Source organism: Sarcophilus harrisii, chromosome 4 (genome assembly GCF_902635505.1).
Source record: "Sarcophilus harrisii chromosome 4, mSarHar1.11, whole genome shotgun sequence".
NCBI lineage: Eukaryota > Metazoa > Chordata > Mammalia > Dasyuromorphia > Dasyuridae > Sarcophilus > Sarcophilus harrisii.
Genome location: NC_045429.1, coordinates 385,459,408 through 385,486,421, shown reverse-complemented (window position 1 = coordinate 385,486,421; position 27,014 = coordinate 385,459,408). Strand labels below are relative to the sequence as shown.

General features: G+C 33.0%; 1 protein-coding gene across 12 annotated transcripts in view; it reads right to left on the bottom strand.

Moving 5' to 3' along the window:
- Positions 1-27,014, bottom strand: part of CDC42BPA (CDC42 binding protein kinase alpha) — a 347,959-nt gene that overhangs the window by 150,795 nt on the left and 170,150 nt on the right. For all 12 annotated transcript variants that reach the window (XM_031967004.1, XM_031967009.1, XM_031967005.1 and 9 more), the window contains 2 exons: positions 15,351-15,444; positions 2,687-2,887 (listed from right to left, as the gene is read on the bottom strand). In XM_031967004.1, the coding sequence (XP_031822864.1) occupies positions 2,687-2,887; positions 15,351-15,444 (295 nt within the window). The remainder of the gene's footprint in view (positions 1-2,686; positions 2,888-15,350; positions 15,445-27,014) is intronic.

Genomic DNA, 27,014 nt, shown 5'->3' with positions numbered 1-27,014 from the left:
AAAAGTTTAAAAGTATAATCCTATTTCTTTTCCCATATCCCCATGACAGGGGTGAACCCTGCAACTGTGTCCCCTTTAATCTGTAAAAGAAGAGTGATTGGTGTCTCAAACTCTCCCCTGGGAAAAGCATATCTTCCCAGACAAGGCCTTCCCAAGTTAAGTGGTTTCATTCAATTGGAGATCTTGATCAAATCACCCCTCTGTTGAAACTGAGATCTTTTAGGGGTGGCCCAGATCCCCTTCAGGAAGTTCTCAGACTCTGGGGAAAGCTTTCAATTCAATTAGAGATCTCTGTCTGATGGTCCTTTATTGATTAGCCCAAACAGCTCCCAAGCCAACATTTTGCTAATATAATCAGGGGCTTGTTAAACACACTTGCTAAATTCCTAATCAAGAAATTTTGCCCACAGTTGGGAACTATGCTCACAAAGCTATCAAACTGTGCATACCCTTTGACCCGGCAATGTTACTACTGGGTTTATATCCCAAAGAGATTTTAAGGAAGGGAAAGGGACCTGTATGTGCAAGAATGTTTGTGGCAGCCCTCTTTGTATTGGCCCAGAACTGCAAACTGAGGAGATGCCCATCAATTGGAGAATGGATGAATAAATTGTGGTATATGAATATTATGGAATATTATTGTTCTGTAAGAAATGACCAACAGGATGATTTCAGAAAGGTCTGGAGAGACTTACATGAACTGATGCTGAGTGAAATGAGCAGGACCAAAAGATCATTATATACTTCAACAACAATACTATATGATGCTTAATTCTGATGGACGTGGCCCTCTTCAATAATGAAATGAACCAAATCAGTTCCAATAGAGCAGTAATGAACTGAACCAGCTATGCCCAGTGAAAGAACTCTGGGAAATGACTATGAACCATTACATAGCATTCCCAATCCCTTTATTTTTGTCTGCCTCCATTTTTGATTTCCTTCACAGGTTAAATGTATACTATTTCAAAGTCCGACTCCTTTTATATAGCAAAATAACTGGATATGTATACATATATTGTATTTAACTTATACTTTAATATATTTAACATGTATTGGTCAACCTGCCATCTGGGGAAGGGATGGGGGGAAGGAGGGAAAAAGTTGGAACAAAAGGATTTGCAACTGTCAATGCTATCCATATATCTTGTAAAAAAAAAAAAAAGAGGCTATAATAATAATAATAAAGAAATAATATGAAAAAAGGAAAAAAAAGAAATTTTGCCCACTAAGAAAGTCTCCTTTCTTAGTGAACAATAAATCTCTCTTCTGCCACTCAGACTTTTCGAGTCTGCGAATTCTTTTGCATTGGACCTGTGTAAACCAGAGGGGATTCCTCACCTCAATTCTCACATCTCTTCACTAGCACTAGTACCACATCACCCACAATGGTTAGGAGTCTCCCTTCTTAAATGATAATGTATTCATTTACCTGAATAGGTATTGTATTCCATTGGTAGAATATAAATTTCCTGGAAGGCAATGCAGGAGGTGACCTTAAAGGGCCCTTGTATTTTTAAAGCTGTACTTAGACTGAGATTAATATGGAAGCCATGTATAGCAAATTAAGGAGTTTGGACTTTATTTGGTGAGCAGATAGTTTTTTAGTGACTTGACTAAATAATAAGCAAAATTAGTCTGAAAGTGACTGGAACAGAAATAATGATTTTAAAAGCATATATTAAGCACTTATTAGGGACTAAGCATTGTGATAAGTGGCAGAAATACAAAAAGAAGCTAAGTAGTGCCTAGTCATAAGGAGTTCACACTCTAACATCCTGAAGGAAAGCATTAAATTAAAAAAACAAATTTTCAGCTGCAGAATGAATAGAAGAGGGAAAAAAAAACCCAAACAGAAATCCTACAGATTAAACTACAAGGCAAAAGATCCTTAGATTATGTCAATAGTTGCAGTGACAGTGATTATGTATGCAGGACACAGGGATAGGAAAGATGGCAAGGGCTGGTGATTCTCCACATCTCATGTGAAAGAAGACATCTGATTTACTCCCATCTCCTCTGAACCAACTAAATTGTCAATGAGTCTAATAAATTATAAGTGACATGGGGTGGGGGAAAGAAGAGGGATAAAGAAGGAATGAAAGTGGGAAAGGCTAGGGAATCTCTTCACACTACCATGTAATGTATTAAATGGGTTTAGGGATACTAGAGAGCTGGGAATGGGAAAAGACAAAGAGAAAAGGGCACTCTCTCAGTGGCTATCATAAAAACAATAATTATACACACTAACATTTTAACAGAACAGCAGTGATAACAATGTCAACAAAGGATAGCAAACTTTTAAAGCAATATATTAAACTTGGTTTAGACATGAATTTGCAGTACTAATGGGATATTCTGATAGAAATATTATGCCAACAAGTATATATAAAAATCTAAAGTTCATAAAACAAGAAAGGCTTAGGAATATAGGGCTCACAAGCATGTGCTATGAAGTGATGATAAACCCACAAATGTTAGATTATCCAAAGAACAGAGTAAAGAAAAGGGGTTTTTAAAAAAAATGAAGCCTTGGGCAACAAGCTTATCACCAAAATCCCAAGCATAAAAAGTTATGACTTGAAAAAACTTTAAATCAGTCACTTTTCTGGAAAAATATTCATATTTTTAGATAACAGTTATATTTCAAGCTTTTAAGTTTTTAAAAAGATTTAAAAATACTAACTTTGTGGTTCATGATTTTCCCGTATGTTTCCACCAGAGATTCTGCATAAAATGGTGTTTCTCCATAGAGCATCTCATACATGCAGACACCCAAAGACCACCAGTCACACTCTGGTCCATACTTTCCTTTCCCATCTTCCATGGCTTGAAGGATTTCTGGAGAGATATAGTCTGGGGTTCCGACAGCCACAGATGACTGAACCTATAAAAATAAACATTTTTAGTAAACTAAGAAATCTTCCCACTGAGGAAATTAGGACTCTTCAAAGTACTGAAGTATGGAATTAAATGACTAGAAAACGGGGAAGTTATGGTTCCATAACATTCTTTATATAATACTACCATAGATAAGTATAGGAAGTATCCTTGGTCAAAACTAATCCACAAGTATAAGACCTTTGTCAGAACTGGGAGAAAATATTTGTTTGTCTTAGGCATGATGTGGAAAGCAGAAAAACTCCTGCATTTGAAAACTATGTTCTCTATTCTTTGGAAGCTATTAACCTTTGCTATAATGCAAAAGACATGATAAAATCATTAACTATATGCCACGGCAAACAAATTTTTTGGTATTAAAATAAATGGCTTCATTTTTAAAGCTGAACTTAAAAAGTCCCATTTTATAGAAATCTTTATCCTTCACCCTTCTTAGATGTTACCTTTACCCCTAATTGAGTGGATTTACTTTTATAAAATCTACTAACAATATTTCAGCTTTTAAAATATTTATTTAAAATTTTTTAAAAACTGACATGTAATTATTTTTTTTTCCAATGCAGAAGGATTCATATATTTGTTAAAAGAAAAAAAGGGAAGATCAAAGGAAAAAAAGAATTTTAAGGCCTAAAGATTTAACAGAATTGCAAAAATCAGGAAAAGGAGGGTAGAAGAGTTGTATAAATACCCAAGCCCTCACGGGTAAATAAATAAATATTCTAGAAAGAAATAATCAAATGGGAAGTTACAAGAATGGAGATGTGAAAGAGTGAAAGAGAGAGAATGGAGTAACTAATCTATCCATAACAAATTCATAAATGAATAATGAAAACATTAGGTTTTTTTAACTTCTTTACTTTTATAATATAAAATTATTGTAATTTTTATTCAATTTTGAACTTAAATGAAAAGAAAACATTTCCATGTACATAGCACAACAAAAAGATTCAATAAAAAAACATAAATTTCCATTTCATGCTGCTTCATTAAAAAAAAAAAAGTAACAAATATTACCCACCATTGTCAAAGCTACCCTGCTTTGTAGTGTTTCCTTTAGTTTTTTTTTTTTAGTACTGCGCATTTTTTGTTCTCATTGTCTTCCCAATCCACTCTACAAAAGACTACCATTTAATACAAATATGTATATAAATGTAAAACCAGGATGCATACATTTTATTTATTAGTTCTTTCTCTGAATGTAGATAGTGTATGCCACAGTTCTCTTTTATTGTCCTGACTCAATTTTCCTGAATTGCCCTGCCTTGGTTTCCTTGAATTGTGACCTAATTGTTCTGGTAATTCTTGCAAGGATCCCTCCCTCTTAATCATCAGAATATTTGAATACTAGAATGCCTCTCCCCAATCCAATCTCTCAGAATATCAGATACCATCTTATCAAGATGCCTCTCCCCATCTCCCAGGTGTCTCCCCCCCATTATGTCACCCTCATCTCCAGAGGCTCCCCTCACCCTGTCAGAACTGGATTATCAGCTTCCCATTCCCACTCTCAGCATTCTGACTTCGCCCTACCTCCATCTATCTCCTGTGTCTGAACCACATGTACATATGTCATTGAGATCCCACTTGAGTTGCTGGATTCTTGGAGACAATAGTTTCATTCAACTCTGGGACTAAATCATGGATCCATTTGGTCCCAGTAAATCTCTCCCTTTCAAATAAATCATTAAATGCTCTAATCTCTATCTTGCCTCAGTTTCTCCGGAATTACATTTTAGAGGCTTCCCACTGAGATATTAGAAAATGAGCAGGATTAGAGACAAAAGACCTTTGGGTCTCTGCCTTGGGTCGCAAGGTAGCTGGGGATCTGGGTTCTTTACTTGGAGAGGCCAGCCCTCTGGATTTTTTTCCCAAAGCCTCTGGGAAAGAGCAGTTTCCAGTCACAACTGTGCCTGAAGCCCAATGGTGGATACCTCCATTTGGCCTTGGGAGGGTCTGGTTTCCAAATCCCTGCAAGGTAAGTTTTCTGTCTGGTCTGATTGCTAGGAAATCTGGTCCTCAGAAAAAGTTGGGCTGACAAGCCATACAATTCTGGGAAGCGCCAATAAGACCCTATGTGGCACAATTTGGTTCTGAGTATCTTTTGGGTACCCGAGAGCCTTTTGGTACTGAATTCTGAGCACTTTTTGGTACTATCTGGTTTTAATCTGGGCATTCTCTGTGAAGGCAGAAAAATGTACCAAACTGGGGTTTGGGGGAAAAAAAAATCTCTGTTAGGGATTCTGGGAGGGAAGACTCTGGAGCTGACAACTTCCCTCAGGGCTATTCTAAGGTTTCCAGATAGCCCCTGGTCTCTGTGTTAAATATTTTGTTTGTTGCCGTAACTGCACAGTCTATGTCTGGGTGTTTTGTGTGACTTGTTGGTCTGTCCTGTTGGTTAAATGCTCTGCTAAAATTTTAAGAACAATGATTAAGAAATTTGAGAACTGGTTATTTCAATTACAACTTACTTAGTATAAAATTTGCTTGTTATAATTTGTATGATTTTTAAACTGGCAATTGGGTTTTTCCATGAAGTAGTTTAAACTTCAGGTTTGGTTTGGGTTGGGCAGGCCTAGATTAGGCTTCATGGGGTATGTCATTTTCCATGGCAAAAAGCAAATTCACAAGGGGTTTATGCCTTTTTGTTCCCTATTTCAGGAAAGCCATTTTCCTCTCTTCCTCCTTCTCTCATACCACCTCTTCCTGTCCCATCTCTATCTATCTCCTCCCAATGCCTACTTGCACAGGTAGGGTACAGGTCGAGCACATCCTCAGCATGAAGCAGTTTTTGAGAGACCACTGCTCCTGATGTAATTTGGACTGATATAGGGGAGTGGGAAAGTGATTGAATTATTGTTAAAATTTTAACTATATTACTGTGTTTGAGATTTGTTAAAACTGTGTAACTATTGCTGTATATTTGAGGAATTTTTAGGAAACTTACTGTACTAGTCTGTTATGTATAGGAATACTCTTGGGATTTATATGTGGAATGGTTATTTGATAATTCCTATCTGGGAGAAAAAAAGGGAGGAAGAAACTGGTTAGGAAACTGGGGAAACTGATGTATTTTTTCTTAGGCATTTCTGTCCCACTCCCTATCTCATTAGTTTCGATAGATTTGGAAATTGTTTAGATAGTCTTTTTTGTTTTTACTCCTTGCTTAAAAATTTACTGGACTATGATTTGCTGATTATGTCTTAATTCTGAAATCCCTTATTCTGTTGGAATTGCCCTGGCAGACTCAATTTTTGGAATTATTCTTTAGAAACAACCAGAAATCAGACACCTGTCTGGGGACTGGCAGTCTCTCTGATCTGTTTCTGCACTCCTGTTACCCCAATTTCTTAATTAGTATTTCAGCATTCTCAAAGGACCTTGCAATTTGGTATCAGGCCTCTAATAGTTTGGGATTACCTGCCTTGGTCTAATTGCATAATTTGCTCAGAAATCTGGATCCTAATAACAGCAGCTCCTATTCTATCAAGAGAGGACAGGTGGAGCTATTCCAGGCCCCACTTTTCCTTCCTTTGGAGTCCCTGACAGACTTGGGGTGCCCCTCTTAGGATGGGCAGCAGGACTGTCTTAAGCACTGCTACTTCCTATATAAGGGGAGAATGAATTAAATGCACAAATGACCACAGACCTAATTCACAGTAAACTGTCCATCTGAAACTGGATTCTCTGGATGACATGCTCCCCAACTGCAGAGGACCTGTTATTTCTGTAACAGGGAGGCCTGTATGCCTCACTAAATGAGGAATGCTGGTTTTATGCTAACAAATCGGGAGTTTTATGGGAGAGACCGGTCCTTGCCATAAGTCCTTGCATTTTTCTAGTTTTATTTTGGTTTATTTGCTTTACATAGGGTTGATCAAAATTATGGTAATATTATTATTATTATTACTTCTTTCTGGAGGAAGGTAATTCAAAGATTTGAATATTCAGAAGAGAGAAAGTATAGATTATGCCACAGTTCTCTTTTATTGTCCTGGCTCAGTTTCCCCAATTATCCTGACTCAGTTTCCTTGAATTGTGATCCAATTGTTCTGGCCATTCCTGCAACCACCCCTCCCTCTTAATCCTCAGAATATTTGAATACCAGAATGCCTCTCCCCAATCTTATCTATCAGAAAACATCTTATCAAGATACCTCTCCCCATCTCCGAAGTGCCTTCCCCCCATTATGTCATCCCCATCTCCAGGAGCTTACCCCACCCTATCAGAATTGGATTATCAGAGTCCCTGCTCTCAGCACCCTGACTCCGCCCCTGCCTCAGTCTACCCCATATCTGAGCCATGTGTATATAGGTCATTAAGGACTCACATTGTTTCCTGGATTTTTGGAGACAATAATCTCATTCACCCTGGGACCAAAACATTGATCCATTTGGTCCCAATAAATCTCTTTTAAATAAAATATTAAATACTCTCTAATCTTTATCTTGCCTCAGTTTCTCCAGCATTACAATAGTATCTTCCTTCATAGGTCTTTTTCCTGGTATAAATCCTACTTTGAAAAACTGCATAATTTCTGTAATATACTATTATCTCATAGCAAGTGTTTTATTTAGAATTTTTGCATCAATATTCATTAATATATTAGTCTATACATTTTCCTTTTATGCTTTTGTTCTTTCAACTTTAAGCAATAAAAGAAGTTTGGTAAGACTTTTCCTTGTCTTTTATTTCTAATTATTTAACATTGGAATTTGCTGATCTTGAAAAGTTTGGTAGAATTCACCTGTAAATCTAACTGGTTCAGATGCTTTTTTTTCTTAGGAAGCTCATTTAGGGCCTATTAAGTTTCTTTTCTAAAATGAATTTACTTAAATAGCTTGTGCCTTTTCTGTTAATGTAGACCATCTGTATTTTTCTAAATATTCTCCCATTTCACTTAAATTGTTGAATTTATAGGCATGTCATTAGAGGAAATAATTCCTTATGATTGTTTTTTATCTTCTGTGAGGGTACATTCATCCATTTCATTTTTAATATTAGTGATTTGCTTTTCTTTTCTCTTTTAAAAAAATATTAACCAATGATTTATCTGTTTTGTTGGGTTCTTTTCCCCCCCATAAAATCCTCTCTCAGTTTTATTTATTATTCCAATGTTTTTCTTATACTAAGTTTTATTAATCTCACCTTTCACTTTTAAGATTTCTAAGTAAGTGTTAAATTGGGGATTTTTAAATCATCGTGTGTGTGTGTGTGTGTGTGTGTGTGTGTGTGTGTGTGTTTTAATTTGGATATCCAATTCATTGGTCTACTCTTTCTTTTTTATTGATGTAAGCAGTTAGATATATATTTTCCTCTGATTACTGCTTTTGCTGTAATCTCTAGATTTTGATAGGTTGGCTCATTATTGTCAGTTTCTTTCAATAAATTAATGATTGTATCTAGGATTTATTCCTTAACCTACTCATTCTTAAAGATTAGGTTGTTTAATTTTTAATCTGTGTTTCCAAGGTCTCTCAATGAACGTAAGTTTTACTACATTGCGATCTTAAAAGGATGCATTTAATTTTTCTGCTTTTACAATCAGTTTTGTAAAGTACAATGTTTAGGTGCTAAGAACATGGTGCATTCCTTTCTATTCCCATTCAGTTCTCTCTAGATATCTATCATATGTAGTTTATCTGAGATTCCGTTCACCATCTTAACTTTTGTCATTAATTTCTTGGCTAGATTTATCTAATTCTGAGAGGGAAAGGTTAAAATTCTCATTATTAAAGTATTACTACTTCCACCTATAACTCACTTAACATTTCCTTTAAAAATTTAGATGCTTTTTATAGCATTTGATGCATATATTTAGTATTGGTATTGCTTCATTTTCCATGGCACTTTTTATTATAATGTGGTTTCCCTGTTTCTCTTTTTAGTTAATTTTTAGTTTGAAGAGATAAGGGATTTAGTTTTTTTAAAATCAATGAAAATAATAAATTTCCGCCCTATTTAATTGATATTTTGTTTTAAAGGGTTTTAATTTTTTTTTTCCTATTTCTTTTATATGAGTTTCCCCTTTTTTAAAATGACAAATGTATATTTCCTTCTTTTATTTTTTCCCCATTTTGTCCTTTTATCCTTAATTTTCCTTAACCAAGATTCCCTAAAATTTTGCTTTTTTATTTGTTTTTTTTTTTTATAATTTAAAAATTTGTTTTAGATGTTGCTTTTCCCAGTTAATGAAAAAGGTTCCAGATGTTTTCCCATCCCCTGCTTTTCTATAACGTTTTTTATGCCTTTTTTGTATAATTGTTTCTTTTGCCCCAACACAATTTTTTTTTTTAGAAGAGTACTTTTAGCCAAGTTTTTTATGTTTTTTAAATTACCCGTTAAATTTTAAGAGGAAGATGATTTTTGAAGTAAAATTTTACCTTTTGAATTTTCCAATTGTTTTAATGACCTTTTCTTTTCTTGATTTTATAAGTAGGATTTTCCATTTTTCTGGTTTTTTATTTAAAATTTGAAAGTTTTTTGTTTTAAAATGTTTTTTTTTCCTTATTTTTGGGAAATTTTTTGATAAAAAAGTTTTTGTTTTTAAAATATATTTCCAAGTTTGGTTTTTTAAATAGAAATTAATTTGTGGTTTTTGACCATAGTGTATTTAAATTGTTTGTTTGTTTTTTCTGTTGTATTTTTTTCCTTAACCTGGGAGTTAAATTTTGGTTTTTGTTTTAGTATTTTTCCTGTGGTATGATGTTTTTCCCCTTTTATTTTTTCCCTTTGTAGAATTCCAGGGAATTTTTTAATGATTTTTGTGAATCCAATGAGTTAATTTTAAAAAAATTTCGGTAGTCCAAATTTTTATTATCCTTTTCCCGATTGTTTAAGAGAGTTTTTTTTAATGAGATTTTCATTTTTCTGTTTTTTTTTTTTTTTTTTTTTGGTGTTTTGAATCTTAGTTTTTTGGGTTTTTTGGATTTTTTTTTCCCTTGAGTTTTGATTTTTTTCCAATTGTTTTTTTTTAACTTTTTGGTTTTATGTTTGTTTTAATTTTTTTCCCAATTTTTCAATTTTCTTAAGGTTTTTAAAATTAAAGTCCTTGAGTTTCCAAGAATTTTTGGCTTGGAGCAATTTTTTTTTAAGTAGGGGGTTTTTTTTTTTTATTTTTTTTTTTCTTAATATGAATCATTTTTACCCTTTATAGTAGTTTTTTGTAGGTTTTTTCTTGTGTTTTTTTATTTTTTTTTGGTTTGATATTTTAAATTTGTTTCTGGGGGTGGGGGAGGAATTGGTTTTGGGTGATAAATTTTGTTTTAGATTGTTGGGTTTATGGGGTTCTTTGCCCTTTGAAAAGGTTGGGCCCCAACACCCCTTTGTCCTTAAATTTTTGTTGAATCCCTTTTGGAGATTGTTTTCCTCTTCCTGAACCCAAAAAGGATACCCCTGTTTAATGCCCCAGAGGGATTTTGACCTGCCCTATATATGAATTAACCCCACCCAGCACAGCCGGATTGAGCTGGTTGGCCAATCTTAGTGTCCCACAGTAAGGGTCCTTCTGTCTTTCCCAGCTCAGCTACCTTATTCCCACACTGTTATGAGTTGCAAGTTCATCCCGCTGCCTGGGTTGTTGAAGTGAATTTAGGTCATTTTTGCCGGAGGAGTTTTTGGCAAGGGGCCAGACCAAACCTGGGGCAAGACCTGGCATTTCTGCCCTTGTCTTAGAAATTTCTGCGTAACAGTTATTTTAGGGGTGATATTTTATCTCCTTTGGGAGAGTTTGTAACCCGGACTTCCCTTAGTCTGCCATTTCCCCAGTCAAGATTCTTGAAACATTTAATTTAGAATACTAAATCTTCGGAGAGCCATCATCACAACAGAGTTTGACTTAAGCATCTTCACAGGGAAAAGAAGTTAATTGGATGCTTAATGGATGATTATTAGATTTTTCAGATAGAAGAATTATAAACCTTTGTGCATTTTATAAAAGCCATTTAATTTGAATATCGCTAAAATGGAATTATATAACAAACACTAGTGATGTTAACTGAAATGATTTTAGGTAATTATGTTGATTAAAATTCTTGTTATTCTTGAAATAGCTGACTTTTTTTTTTTTTTTTTAAAACAACTTTATAAAAGTTCCTGAAATAGAGGTCACAACCTACTTACCTGCTCCTAGGGTTTGTAATTTATTGATTCAGGAAAGTATGCCTGGAGGTGTTTGCACTTCAACCTACTCCAGCCTCTTCCTTATGTAGTGGGGTCTTTCCTAAATTTCTCCCAAGTTGTTTTAGAAAGAGGACAACTACTTTACCAAGCACTTTTAATTATTTCTGCTGCTTAAAGTTCACTTTGAGGCAATATTTTTCATGGGTTGGAGAGGAATTTGAGGGACCTGATATTTCTTAATCTACCATCTCCCAAAACTGTAGTTTCTTAAAAATTAAGAAAATCCATGGCAGAATAGATTAAAAGTAGTGAAGGGGAAAGACTACGATAAAGTTTTTACAGGAAGGGTGAGTAGTCTCAACACAGAAATTGAGAAGAAATCATTCCAATAAAGGACATTTCCATGAGAGAAGCAATATACATTTGAAGGAAGAGAATGTACATCTGTCTTACAGTGATGGGAGTTTTATTTGAGGAGAGGATGAAATTGTACATTAGGAAATCATCTTATCTGAGAAATGATTATATCTCTCTGGGTAATAACAACCAAAGAGAAACTACACAAATCCTCTCAGGTAGGAAATATCCATAATTTCAGAGAAGACAGAACATGAGATAGGATAATATAACTATGTGAATGAGCTGATGATGGTAGGAACAGGACTAAGGATCAAGCCTTAGAATTTGGGAAAGAGAAAGTTCCTACCACATAACACTATTTCTACCAAATATTTTAGAATAGATTTCAGATCTTCATGATCTGAAATTTCACAAGACAGATACAGCAAGAATACTGGAATAAGAATTACAAAGTCAATATCAATTCCTCCCCTCTCCCCAGAAAAAAAAAGAATAAAAGAGGTAATTCATGTCTGGAACTCGGGAAATTCTAGGCCCTGGAAAATAACAGAAAGAAGGAGAACAAGTAGAAATTGAGTTCATGAATTAAGAAATAAAATTCACAACTTTTAAGGGAAAATAAATTACAAAGAGGAAAAAGCAAAGAAGAATTTCATGGAAAAGAGTAAAACAAAAGGTAATTATGCAAAATAAGGGATAAAATGAAAGACAAAAGGAAATAAAGATTTTTAACTACTTCCTTATCCAGATTGGCAAAGTATAGGAAGCAAAATGGAAGAGAAATTTTTTTTTAAAAAATGAAGTAAAATTAATGATCTAACTTGTACCTTCAAAAAAAAGGATAGAGGTAGGAAAGTTCAAATGTAGGAAAGCTGAGATTTTCTCAGAATAGATTAACAATAAACTAATGTTAGTCCAATGAATAAAAGCACTCTCCCCTTTAAAAAAAAAAAAAGTATATTGGTTTAAATGAGGAAAAAAATTGCAACAAGTTTCTCTGGAAAAAAAGTCTTATTTCCAAGATATAGAAAGAACAGACTCACATTCTTGAGAACAATAAAAAAAACAACAACCAAAAACACTATTCTCAATATGTCAAATGATCAAAGGCTATGAACAAAATAGTTCTAAAAAAAAAAAAAAGAAAGAAAGAAAGAAAGAAAAAAGAAATCTAATCTATCAACAGCCACATGAAAAATTATATCTAATAATCTGAAAATGTAAATTCAAGCAATTGTGTGATTCTACCTCACATCTCTTACATTGACAAATCTTACAAAAAAGGAAAATGATAAATGCTAGAAAGGCTATGGAAAAACAGGCACACTGCATTTTTAATGGAATTAAAAATTGTTCCTGCTATTCCAGAAATGGATATGGAATTATGTCCCTAAAATTACTAAATTATGAATATCCTTTAGACATAAGAGAGTCCACTACTAGGATTTGCCAAAGAGAGCAAAGAAAGAAGGAAAGGACTCAAAGTACAACAATATTTATAGAGCTCTTTTTGAAAGAGCAAAGAAATGGGAAACTAAGCTATCAACTGAGGAACAGCTTACCAAATCATGATATTTACATGTAATGGAATATGGGTGTGCTTTAAGGAATGACAAGTGATAATTTCAGAGAAAATTAGGAAGATAAGTATGAACTAAGTAAGAATGAAAGGAGCAAAATAAAGAGAATAATTTATACAACTCTAATGACAAAGAGAAAAAAAAAGACTTTTTTAACTTTGATCAATACAATAACCAACTATGTTTTCAAAGGACCAATGAAGAAACATGGTACCCACCTCCAAAAAGAGAAGTACCAGAGATATAGAATGAAATATATTTTTGGATAGAACCAATATGGGAATTAGTTTTCCTTTATTATGCATATTTTATAATGATTTTGGTCTTTCCTTTCCCATGAAAGGAGTGAAGGAAAAAAGGAAGGAAGAAAAAAATAAAATATTGTTAGTTGAAAAAAATTAGGACCAAATAAAGAGAGGAATTGTCTAGCAATTTTGACTTTAAGTATGAATCAATTCAATAAAAGAAATGGACAGAATAAATAAAATAGAAAAAACCCTGATTTACACCATAAACACATAAAGTATAAAGAAACCTAGAGAAAGGATTAAAGATGACTTCATGAGGAATCATGAGAAATACAACAGAAAGAAATGTCAATTACAAGATATATCCAAAAAATTGGCCATTAATACACAAATAAGTAATGAGCCATCTCATGTAAATGACAGGTTGAATCAACATAGTAAAAAATTATCAATGCTATTTATAGATTTAATGCCAAATAAATTACCTACAATTTACCTTTAATATTAGATAGTTTATATGAATAGATTAAGCTTTTTGTACTTGGCCCTAAACATACAGAAAAATGGACAATGGGTAGTTTAAACTTTTTCTACTTGGCCCCAAGCATTTAACAAGAAAAATGGACAGAATTTATAGATATATAGATGTAAGGAAAAATTTCCTAGTCATTAGTGGTACAATGAAATGGGCTGCCATGGGAGTGAGTGGGTTCTCTTTCACCAAAAGTTAATTAAAAAAAAAAAAACAAGGCTGGGTGATCATTATTAGAGACACTAAAGTTTTTTGATCAGGTATTGGTTCTATTCAGTTTCTGAAATTTAAATTCCATGATATAAGCTTATTATCATAATATCCATGTTTCAATGAACAAAAAGTCAAAAGACACTCACTTATAGAAGGAAAAAATTTAATTGGTAATAATCATCTAAAATACTGCATAAACTTGAAATCAATGCAATGAGAATTAGAACTGGGCTACTATCTTACATCCGTCAAAATAGCAATGATCATTTAAAATGACAAAATTCAATATATGGGAATGTGAAGAAAAAGGCAAACTACTGTACTCCTTAAAAAGGTGAAAATTGATGTCATCTTTTAGGAAATCAATTTTGAAAATAAGAACTTTAAAATTGCATGCCTTTGTTCCAATAATTCAATTATTAGGATGACAGCCTAAAGGTATTTTTAAAAGAAAGAGACCCATCTACACAAAAAACACAATTACAATAAGTTATATATTAAACAATTGGGAAAACTCTGCATATCAACAAAATTGAGTATTCATGATAGGGAGAGGAACTAGACCAAAATTTCACTGTACAGTGAAGAACCAGATAAGGAAAATATTTTCATTAATGCAGACTGATACATGTGCAGCAGTGATGTCAAAACCAAATAGGAATAGGGTCCACTAAAACATTCATCAAGACCCCTGAGACCTACATATTGACTTAGAAAAACCATAAATATTTACATATTTCTTCTAGTAATACAGCTATAAATTAAAATCAGGAATATGCTTTAATTTGATACAAGATTCTATAAAACTCAGGAATGCTGATGAGCTGCACCCAGTGTATTTGACACTTTTAGCTTAGAGCAGCCAGTATGTGACAAAAGTGAGATTTGAACCCTTTCTTGACTCTGAGGGTAGCTTTATATCTCTATGTCGTACTGCCTTCCTGATGGAATTAAGGATAAGACAAAAATGACAAACATGTGAATTGCAAGAAACACAGAAAGACCACAGTAATTTAAAGAAAACAAAATTAGAAAATATTGATTATGGCTATAAGAAAAGTTGAAATAAAATCTGCCAAAGACACAGGAAAATGAATAATAAAAAGAGGGCATAAAAGCAAATAAGAATTATTTTGTTTAAATTTATATAATTTTTTGGGTAATGAACAAAAGTTATGAGTTTTTCTTACCCATCTGATTTAATTCCTTATTATGTTGGTTTTATTCTGAAAATGACTATTAAATTTAAAACAAAAAAAATTTAGAAAAATGACTTCATAGGTAAACTCCATTATATGAAATAGTTTCCAGAAAGGATTTCTAAAGCACATGAGTAAAGAAAAAAAAATATTTCAATGGAAATATGTGAGACTACTACATTTTCCCAAATATACATACTGTTCCATCTTCCATGAGTTTCAAGCAAGAACCAAAATCCGCTAATCGAATATGACCATTCACATCCATCAGAATATTATCAGGCTTAATATCCCTGCAAAAAGAAATGCATCAAAGTTTTAGATGGGGAAAAATAAAAATAAAATATCACTTAATAAGATTATTCTTTAAATGTTTCTTTTAATTTCTAAAGAATTTCTGAGTTCATTCAGTAATTTGCTTGTCAGTTGAAATCATTCTTTTTCTAACAAAAGAGTAATATATTGCACTCTTATGGACCAGGGGATATAACATAAGCTGTACGAGCAGAGTTTTCCCCTCTCCCTCTGACAAGCAGCAAGTTTTTGCATGGTTTCTACATTTTAGTTTAGTTTAGAAGCTGAAGAAAGATGTAGTAATTCTATATTTGCACATTTTTTTAAATTGCTAGGACATTAAAAAGTAATATCATACCTTTTCATGGATTTAATGATGGCAATTCTAAATTACATTAGCATGGGAGTAAGAACAATCTCTATTTGGGTTAAATTATGGCCATCTTTAGCTCACATTTCTTTCATGCTGACGTCTGGACCACTCTTAAATTTAGAACTATGTCAAGCCTGTATTTATCATACATGTTTTTTTAAAGCATGGTAATTATTGCCTACATACTTGAAAGGTACAAAAAAAAAAGATAAGAATGTGGTTCAATGTATGTTTAGACTTTTCGTGGACAGTAATAAAATAGCACATAGATTAATTCTCTCATTTTGAATTATAATACTGGTTTTTAAAAGATCTACTTTACCATAAAAAATTAATCACTTCAGAATAAAGCAAAATAGTGAAATGTCCAAGCTACTATAACTCCATGAACTCATTTCTTCAGAAAGGTTACTTAGCTTCTGCTGTTGCCACAACAACTTTTCTAAGTAAAAGAATGCTTTGGATGAATTGTAGAACAGCAGTTGACTCGATGGTCTAACTTTCCAACAATACAGATGATATTTCAAATCTACCTTTTCACTCTGTGCAACTCTTGTTCATCTCTCCTTCCCATAAATCTATCATGAAAGGTCCACACAATGTTTATAGAATATTTTTCTCTACATTTATATAAATACAAATGCACTATCTGAGCTATAAATCTCTTTTCCTTTGTGTTCATTATATAATCAAACCACCTTGTTTTCTAAGCCATAAATCAATATCACAAATTATTGGGAAGATCCAGATTTGGAGTTATCAAAGGAAATTATTAAGTGTAGTAAATTAAAATCTCAGTAATGAATTACATAGCATAGCAGGATTTTATTATAATCAACATTTCTGTAAAGATAAATCTCATACTAGTAAAATGATAATTTAGGCCTTCAAAAGTACAAAAAGGATATCTTTTTCATACCAAAAACTATTTTTCAGGCAACCTTTTTTTTTTTTAATAAAAAGATTAAACTTATGTAAGCTATTCTCATTTATTTTAAAAGTACAAAAAATTACTGATATTGCCATACACTGTGGCTAACAAGGAGAGAGATGATCCCCATGTTCTTGTGAGTCTCTATGATACATATATACATATATATATAATTTCCATAAAACATGTTCTACTAGAGAGATAAAAGTGTTCCTTTTGAATGGACAATTCCTAAAAGCAGCCTATTAATCTCTCAGCTAATAATGCTCACTATTCTTTCCCCTTACATAACACAACTAATATGAAAGAAGAGAGCTAGAGAAGTACCCTTTCAAAACTCACCCAAAACATCTTTATTTACTTTGGAAAATTATTGTAACAATAGAGATAGAGAGAAGCAAAGTAACCATCCAGAAAAGAGTTTAATTAAGAAAAAGAAGTCTGTGATGCTTTATGTTTTTAATGCATTAGTCTGATTTAAATAGCTCTAAAGTTTAATAAAAACTGAAATTATCTGAAGGGCATGTATTCTAAAATAAATTCAATTATACAAAAATAGCATCATAATAACTATAATTAAAAAGATCAAATTCCAGGCTACAATGTGACCAAATACTCTAATATTCCAATGAATATGAAATCTCATTAACAGATATTCCATCTGATGACACCAATCACAATCCATAGAAATGGAATGTTGAAAAAAGGCACTGCCTTTGGAGAGAGAGGACCTAGATTCAGACTCTATGTAAAATATACAACAAACATATATTGTGAAATCAGGGTTAGCTCCCTGCAGGCCTCAGAATCAGCCAGAGTCAGGATCAGCAAAAGTCCGTGGCCTTTGGGAAAGAAGTGAAGAGGATCAACAAAACTGCCACAAGCTCTCCACCAACCTCCCTTCTCGTTGTCCTCCTCCAAAGTGACTTTGGCTTGTGTTACTGCATCCCCTAATCTCTCCTACGATTATCTGCATACACCAAAAAATTGAGCCAGCACAGAATAGTGAGAAGGGCCATTTTCCAAGCATATGCTAATAGAGTTATTGTCCAATGGGTAATTAGCCTTAAATGCTCGATTGTCTGATTCCAGTGCACATATTTAGAGTTTCAGCCCTTTACAATATATGAACACATTCTAGTTTCAGCTTTATCCCTTTGGATGACTCAATCTAAGGCTCACTTTTTTTCTTTTTCTTTTTTTTTTTTACTGTAAAATGAGCAATACTATACCACAATGAATTTGATTAATCATCCATTCTATTACAGATTCAAAATTATTTTGATTAATGAATCAATGAAGATGCAAATACAAGTTTTTTTCCCTGGTTCTAAAATGATCTCAATTCAGAAAGCTGTGAAAATAGGGTTTAACCAGTAATTATTTTAAAATATATAGTTGGGGCATAAAGAATAAGATCAATGCTGAAAATAATATTTTATGATTTTATCTTCCTGTTCAATAGTTAGAAAGTGGCAAAAATTATTTATTTATTCATTTAATTTATTTTTTATTTAATTTACTAATTATTAATTTAATTTATTTAATTACTTATTTTTAAAAATGATAATAAAATAAATTGTAATTTAACTGAGAAAAATTATTTTAAAACAATAATAAAATAAATTGTAATTCAAGTGTGAATTAAAATGATAAATGCATAATGGCTAATGTAATAAATACGTTTATGTATGCATATACAAAGACAATACCATCTTTTCTTGGCAATGGACTTTAAATTTTTTAAGAGTTGTATTCATCTTCTGATTGACAACAGAAAAATTCCAAAGAGCATTAGAGTCATTTGACTATCTGTGATTCAATCAATTAATAAGAATTAATTAAATACCTCCTGCATGTCAACTACTATGCTTAAGCACTAGTGACACAATGTCAAAGAATAAAATACTCTTTTATTTTCAAATTCAGTGTTGACAATTCTTGCTTCTTCCTCATCTTGCCATATCTAATTATTGTCAAGTCTTTTTGAATCTACTTCTACAATATTATCTCTCACAGGACACTTTTCATCACTTACATGGTCATTACCCTGGTTTAGCCTTCAATATCTCTTTGCTTGTACTACTGCAACTAATTGCCTTGACCATGGTCACATGTCTAATAATTCTAATTACAAGTTTAACACTATGATATATTAGTAGTAGGAACATATTAAACCCTCTAGCTCTATGCACAAATAATTAACAAAAATCTCACCACCATTATATTCATTATTTAGTGGAGGTTATATTGTTAATCAAATATCCATTCTCTAAAATGTAAAGGATATTACAATAATACATATGTGTGTATACAGAAAAAATACAAGGTATTTCCAATGTTTTCATGCAATTTTAAAGTACAAGCTTAAAATTGCACTGGAATTTTTAGAGCACTCTATATAAAGAAAAGAAATAGAAAAATAACTAACTACAATAGAGTTTGTGAAGAAGAAACAGCAGCTAGGAGAACAAAGAGGATCTACTCATACAGAAACCAGTCTTTGAATAGAATTTTGAGGGAAAAGCACTTTATATGGCACAGACCAAGAACAAGTGCAATCAAGACAAAAAGAGCAGATGACCACATGGAAATGGGAGATGAGATGTTGTGAATGAGTAAAGCAGAAAAAAACAGTTTGGCCAGAATGCTGAATATAGAAAAAGTAATAAGAATGACAAGATAGCCAAAGACTTGAAAAGGGAAGAAAAGTTAAGAATATTATACTGGGCAGGAATGTAGGAAATCAATCATGGAAGAATAAATGGATTGCCTTGCTGCAGTGAGAGTTCTGTTCCATTTATATGAAAGGAAATTTGTATTGCACAACATGAGTATGAAAATTCTGGCTTCTATTTAGCTGAAAGTGAGAAGTAGAGAACTTGTTGGGAAGACTAATTGGATTAACAGATAAGAAGTAAAAAGACAAGCAGATAAGGCATTTGAGAGCAGAGGACAATGTAGAGTTGAAATGGGTGCCAACATGATCAAAACTGGACATGAAGTAAAACGAATTCAGGATAATGACCTAAGAAAGTACAAAGAAATGGAGGCATTGAGGCTCTGAGAACAAAGAATAGCTTTAGAAATGCTGAAGCAAAAAAAAAAAAAAAAAAGATGGAAGAGAGGGGAGAGTCAGCATGAATAAATTCATGAGGTTCAATTGCTAAATTTTCAGTATGAGCATTTATAGGAATAACAAAGGAATAAGTTACAAACCAGGGCTTACAATAGTTTTGTTGACTCTCTAGAGTTAAGAAAGTGAAGGAGAAAATGTTAATAAAGCAGATCAAACTTAAAAGTGTGTCATGTACATATTTGTTTTTGTTTTCAGATACTGTTAAACACTTAACAGCATTTCCTTTGGTGGAATGATAGATTATGGATTGAGCACAGCATAGGTTTCTCATCAAGGGCTGCTTGAATAGATACCTTAGAAATGTTGAGGATAATGGTGAGATTCAGTTTATTTGTAGATGAAATGCAGTGAAAGAATAGGTCATAGGATTAAAGAAAGTTGAGGGAATGATAGGATAGGGAGGTAATGGGGGCATTATTAGTGAAGTTCCCTAATATAAGGGAGAGAACTGAGGAAGATAGAAACACAGTAGAAAAGAGAAAAGAAGTGGAATGACTTGGGGGGGTGGGGGAAGGTATATACAACAGCTATCATGACTTCATTTGGGTGAAAATTTCTGATTTAGTATTAAAGTGGAGTGATGGATGTAAAGGTTTGAAAGTAGCAATGAGGAGCAGAGTACTTCAATATCAGGAAGAGGAAGAAAATTTTGCTGATTATGAAATAGGAATTTCAAAAGGTAGAGCATAAAGCATGGCTGGGGAATAGCTTGAGGAAGATGGGGGTAAGATGAGGGTCTGGAGTATGGGCAGTTTTCTCTAATATGCTAGATGAATGTTTAATGCAGGAATAAGAAGAGAAACAGAAGAAGTCAAATGGTTCTGCACATAAATTAGTGAACGCCAGTTTCAAGAGATTACTGCAAAGGGAGCTAGACTATGAATGGATTTGAGTTTAAATGATTTGTGGATTTTTAAAAATCATTTATAAACAAGTCTCATGCTGTTTGAAGTACGGAATTCAATTCAATGGTCACTCTAACTACTTATATTCTGTAGAATTAAATAAAATTATAGAAATTTCCAAAATAAGATTTTCAGATTTGTTCAAGGAATAATTTACCACCTGATTAGAGGAAATTATGAGTTATTACTTTCTGATGATAATTTCTTTCACACATCACCACTGACAACAATTGTTTTTCCTAAACAAATACCAAGCAAATCATTGTTGGACACCTAAAGGAATCCTATCCAACTTGTGAAACAGCTTTTCACATTGTGTAATATATCCAAATCTGTTAAAGACGGTAGCCTGAAAATCTATATAAGCTTCTTGTCCCATGAATTTTTCAGATTTTTAAGAAGAAATTAATCACAGTATTAAGACAATGAAGTTGAAAAATAAAATTGGAAGTCAGAATACAAAAAGTTAAAAGGGAGAGGAAGTAGAGGCACCTATTACAGACAAGAAGGAAATGGATGATGGTTAGCAGGGATGGAGGCTAGTTTTTTGAGGAAGGAGGGGAGACCAGTACGTTTGCAGATAGTAAGAAAGCAACTAAGGACTGAAAATACGTGAGGGTGGGGATGACAGATGGAGCAATTTATTTCATCTTAAACAACGAAAATGGAGACTCATGGGAATTTTTATGAAGTAAAGAAAACTGAAGTTAGCAAAACCAGGAAAAATATATATACTATATATAAATGTAAAGGACAACAACAAAACATTTCAGCTAAATGCTGTGCAATTATAATGACCAAGCCTGGCCATTTATCAGAAGGTATATTGTTCCTTTCTTGGTAGAGATGTGAGACTCTTGTTTAATAATACAGAAAATACTATCTTTTTTTAAAATGAGGTGATTAATTTTATTGAACTAACTTCTTCCTTCTTTCCTTTCCTCTCTCCCTTTCCCCTTTTTTTCCTTTTTCCCCTCCCTCTCTCCCATCCTTCCTTCCTGATTTTTTATCATAAGAGTAGAGTTCTCTAAGAGAAGGAAGGGAAAGAAAAATTGATAAATGTAGCTAATACAAAATAAATAAATAAAATTCTTAAATACACAAATGATTCTCATAGAATACCAACTCTTACCTTTAATGTTAAATGTTAATGATATAGGTCACAACCATAGGTGTAGCAGTCTTACAAGACAAAGACAAAAGAAACCTGTGATTATTCTGTCCCTAAAGCACCTTCTCCCCTTCCAACAAAAAACATTTTTTTAAGCCAAGTTTAGGCAAAATAAATGAATATTAAATTCATGCTTCCCTTAGATTCTTCCAGAAGTCCTTATCTAGGTTCCTAAATTCTGCCCAGAGGTTCAAGCATAAAATTATTTTCTGGGGGTGGGGAGGGGACAGCAGATCCAAGATGACAGGAGATACATCTTTTTCTGAGCTCCCACCATGACCCTCAAATTAACAGCAAATCCAGACCCTGAATTGATTTTGGAGTGATAGAACCCATGAATATTGGGAGTATAACAAATTACCAGCAGAAGACAATTTTGAAGATTTCCAGAAAACTTCTCTTTCAATCAGGCATAGAAGGAGGTAGGTCAAGTGTAAAAAGTAGGCACTGACCCATATCTAAACCCATATACCAAGATGAGGTCAAAATAGGTTCATAATCTAGACATAAAAAGTGATATTACAAGCAAATTAGAAGAACATAGGATAGTTTAACTCTCAGATCTGTGGAAGAGGATGGAATACATGTCCAAAGAAGAAATAGAGATCATAATTGGTCACAAAACAGATAATTTTGATTATATTAAGTTAAAAAGTTTTTTGTACAAACAAAATTGCACACAAGATTAGAAGGGAAGCAATAAACTGGAAAAACATTTTGATATTCAAAAATTTTGATAAAGGCCTCATTTCTAAAATATATAGAGAACTGAATCAAATTTATAAGAATTCAAGCCATTCTCCAATTGATAAATGATCAAAGGATATGAACAGAATTTTCAAGTGAAGAAATTGAAACCATATGCAAGAAGGGTGGTGCCAAGATGGCAGAGAACAAACCCAACTTTTGGGGACCTCCTCCTTCTCTGACATTCTCTCAAACCAATAGCAAATTAAGCCTCTAAACTGGTTTTGGAGTCAAAGAACCCACAAATATTTGGAGTATAACACATTCCCAGAAGAAGATACCTTGGAAGGACTTCAGAACTGGTCTGTTTCAAATGGACATGAGGACAGTGCCAAGCCCAGATTTCAGCACAGGGAGACGGGACAAAGAGGTGGGGCCAGGAGCCAGAGCATTGCAGCTTCCACACACCTAGGAATCTTCTGTGAGTTTCTTAGGCCACCCTGTCTGAGTTATAAGCAGACAGTTTGTCAGATTTGCTACAAAAGGCAAATTGTAAGCCACTGAGCACGAGGAACAACACAGGACCTAATTGCGATTACCCAACATCAAAAGTCAATCAGCAGAATGGCACAGGCCAAACTAAAGCAGCTGTCACTCTTTTTTTTTTTTTGTTAAGAGCAGGCTTCAAGCCTTAAAAAATGAGCAAAAAAACAAAAAGAACTCTCACCATAGACAGCTTTTATGAAGAGAACAGACCTCAAATACTGAGCTTCCTAAAGGCAAATCAACTCCATATGAAGCCCCAAAGGGAACTGAGCTGGTCCCCATTTCACAAGACTTTCTTGGAAGACTGCATAAAGGATCTTAAGAGAGAAGAAAAATGGAGAAAGAAAATGAAATCATTGCAAGAAGAGATGGGAAAAAGCATATAAATCCCTACAAAATAAATATGGTGAAATGGAAAAAGCATGTAACTACTTACAAAATAGATATGAAAAAATACTAATTCATTGAAAAACAAAATTTGTGAAATGGAAAAAAATGCAATGAACAAAACAATTCAATTGGCCAAATACAAAAGGAGCTAAAAAAGGTAATTGAATAAAATAAATTAGAATTGAACAAATGGAAGTGAATGACTCAATAAAATTTTAAGAATCAATCAAATGAAAAAAAAAATGAAAATATTGAAGAAACTTTGAAATATCTCTTAGGAAAAACAATTGACCTGGAAAATAGATCTAGAAGAAATAATCTAAGGATTATTGAACTCCCTGAAAGCCATGATAAAAAACAAAAAGTACATAGACATTATCTTACAGGAAATCATAAAAACTACTCTGATGTCTTAGAATCAGAAGAATCAGAAGCCATTGAAAAACCTCCCAAAAGAGACTCCAAAATTAAAACCCTAAGGAATATCATGGTCAAATTTCATTAACTATCACGCCAAGGAAAAGATATTGCAAGCCCCCCCCCCCAAAAAAAAAAAAAACAATTCAAATGCCAAGAAGCCACAATTAGGATTAACCAGGACCTAGTAGCTTCTACCTTAAAGGATTGAAGGGCCTGGAATCTGATATTCTGAAAGGCAAAGGAACATGCATTACAGCCAATAATAAGCTATCCAGCTAAAATGAGCATTATCTTTTAGGGAAGAAGATGGATATTTTACCTATTTCTAATGAAAAAAACTAGAACTGAACAAAAAAACTTGATTTCCAAACACATAATTCAAGAGAAGCATAAAAAGGTAAAAAGGAAAGAATTCTTGAGAACTATATTTCTATTATGGGTATACTTAGAGAGTGTGGGTATAATTTGATTTTATTATGATAATATGAAAGAAACTAGAGGTAGAAAGGGGATTGTATTGTTTAAAAAGGGAAAAAGGAGGTAAAATAAGGGAAATTACATTTGATGAAGAAGCAAAGAAGACCTATTATAATTGAGGGAAAGAAGGGAGTGGGATGACCATTGTGTGAATCTTTACGCTCATCAGATTTGGCTCAAAGAGAAAATATGAGAAATAATAGGTTTCACAGAGAAACTTGTCTCACCTTATAGAGAAATGGAAGGGGAAAGAGGAAAAGAAAGGAAAAGACTAATAAAAGGGAAAATAGAAGTATTAGGGGTAAGGTATAAAAAGGGGGAGGGGCTCTAAAGGGAGAAGGCTGTTTGAGGGAGGTGGTCATCAAAAGCAAAATACTGGGGAGGGAAAGGGGAAAGGAAAAAGAAAAGCATAATTTGGGGTAAATAAGATATCAGGAAATATAGAATTAGTTATTTTGACTGTGAATGTGAATGGGATGAACTTCCCCATAAAACAGAAGTGGATAGCAGACTGGATTAAAAGCCAGAATGCTACAATATGTTCTTTACAAGAAACACATTTATAGCAAGGTGATACATACAGAGTGAAGGTAAAGGGCTGGAGCGGGATCTATTATGCTTCAGGTGAAGTTTAAAAAAAAAAAAAAAAAAAAAAGCAGGGGTAGCAATGCTGATCTTAGATCAAGTAAAAACAAAGATAGATCTAATTAAGAGATAAGGAAGGAAACTATATCTTACTAAAGGGTGCCATAGATAATGAAGCAATATCAATATTAATCACATTGTTTTGGATGTATAGCATGCAAATTCCTAGAGAAGTTAAAAGAGATGCAAGAAGAAATAGTAAAACTATACTAGTGGGGGATTTCAACTTTGCTCTCTCAGAACTAGATGAATAGAATCACAAAATAAATAAGAAAGAAGTTAAGGAGAAGTTACGTTAATATAATATAAATAGAATATTAGAAAAGTTAGGTATGAAGATTTTTGGAGAAAACTGGAAACAGGAATTTACTTTCTTCTTGGCAGTTCATGGAACCTATACAAAAATTGACCATATATTAGGGCATAAAAACCTCAAAATCAAATGCAGAAAGGCAGAAATAGTAAATGTATTTTTTTTCAGATCATGATGCAATAAAAATCACACGCAATAAAAGGCCAAGAGAAAAAAAAGACCTAAAAGTAATTGGAAATTAAATAATGTAATCCTAAAGAATAAATGGGTCAAACAACAAATCAAAGACACAATCAACTTCATCTAAGAGAATGACAATGAGACAACATACCAAAATTGATGGATTGCAGCCAAAGAGGTTATAAAGGAAATTTTTATATCTCTATATGCTTACTTGCATAAAATAGAGAAAGAGAAGATCGATAAAGTGGGCTTACAATAAAAAAAACCTAGAAAAAGAACAAATTAAAAACCCCCAATTAAATACCAAATTTGAAATTCTGAAAATAAAAGGGGAAATCAATAGTTTTCTTATTTTCAGTTTTATTAAATTAATAAATAAAACTAAGAACTGATTTTATGAAAAAAAAACAATATAGATAAATCTTTAGTTAATTTGATTACAAAAAGGAAAGAAGAAAATCAAATTATTAGTCTCAAAAATGAACTTTCCACCAATGAAGAGGAAATTAGAGCAACAATTAAGAAAGGGACTCATATATGCAAAAATGTTTGTGGCAGCTCTTTTTGTAGTAGCAAAACGCTGGAAACTGGATGCCGAACAGCTGGAGGATGGCTGAATCAGTTATAATATATGAATGTTATGGAATACTATTGTTCTATAAGAAACAATCAGCAGGATGATTCTAGAGAGGCCTGGAGAGACTTACATGAACTAATATTAAGTGAAATGAGCAGAATCAGGAGATCATTGTACATGGCAACAGTAAGATTATACAATGATCAATTCTGATGGACGTGGCTCTCTTCAACAATGAGATGATTCAGGCTAGTTCCAATGATATTGTGAGGAAGAGAGCCATCTACACTCAGAGAGAGAACGGTGGGAACTGAATACGGTTCACAAATGTGCATTTTCATTCTTTTTGTTGTTGCTAGCAAACAAAGCATTTTTTCTCATTTTTCAAAATTGATTTAATTTTTCTTGTTTAACAAGTTAATTTTATAAATACGCATGCACATATTGGATTTAAGATATATTTCTACCATGTTTAACATATATTGGATTACTTGACATCTAGGGGAAGGGTGGAGGAAGGGGGAGGAAATTGGAACACAAGGTTTTGCAAGGATTAATGTTGAAAAATTGTCCATGCATATGTTTTGAAAATAAAAAATATTATGGGCTAGAACTCTGTACTTGAAACAAGGTGCTAACTCAGTGAAACTGATGAGACAATGGTTATCTAGTTTGGCATGGTGATTAAGAGTTCTCTAGTTCAGTATGATTGATTTAATCTTACAATAAATAATGGTTCCCTAGTGATATGATTGGTTTATATTCAGTATACTGCATATAAGCTGGGGTAAACTCAGCCAGAGAGATTCAGT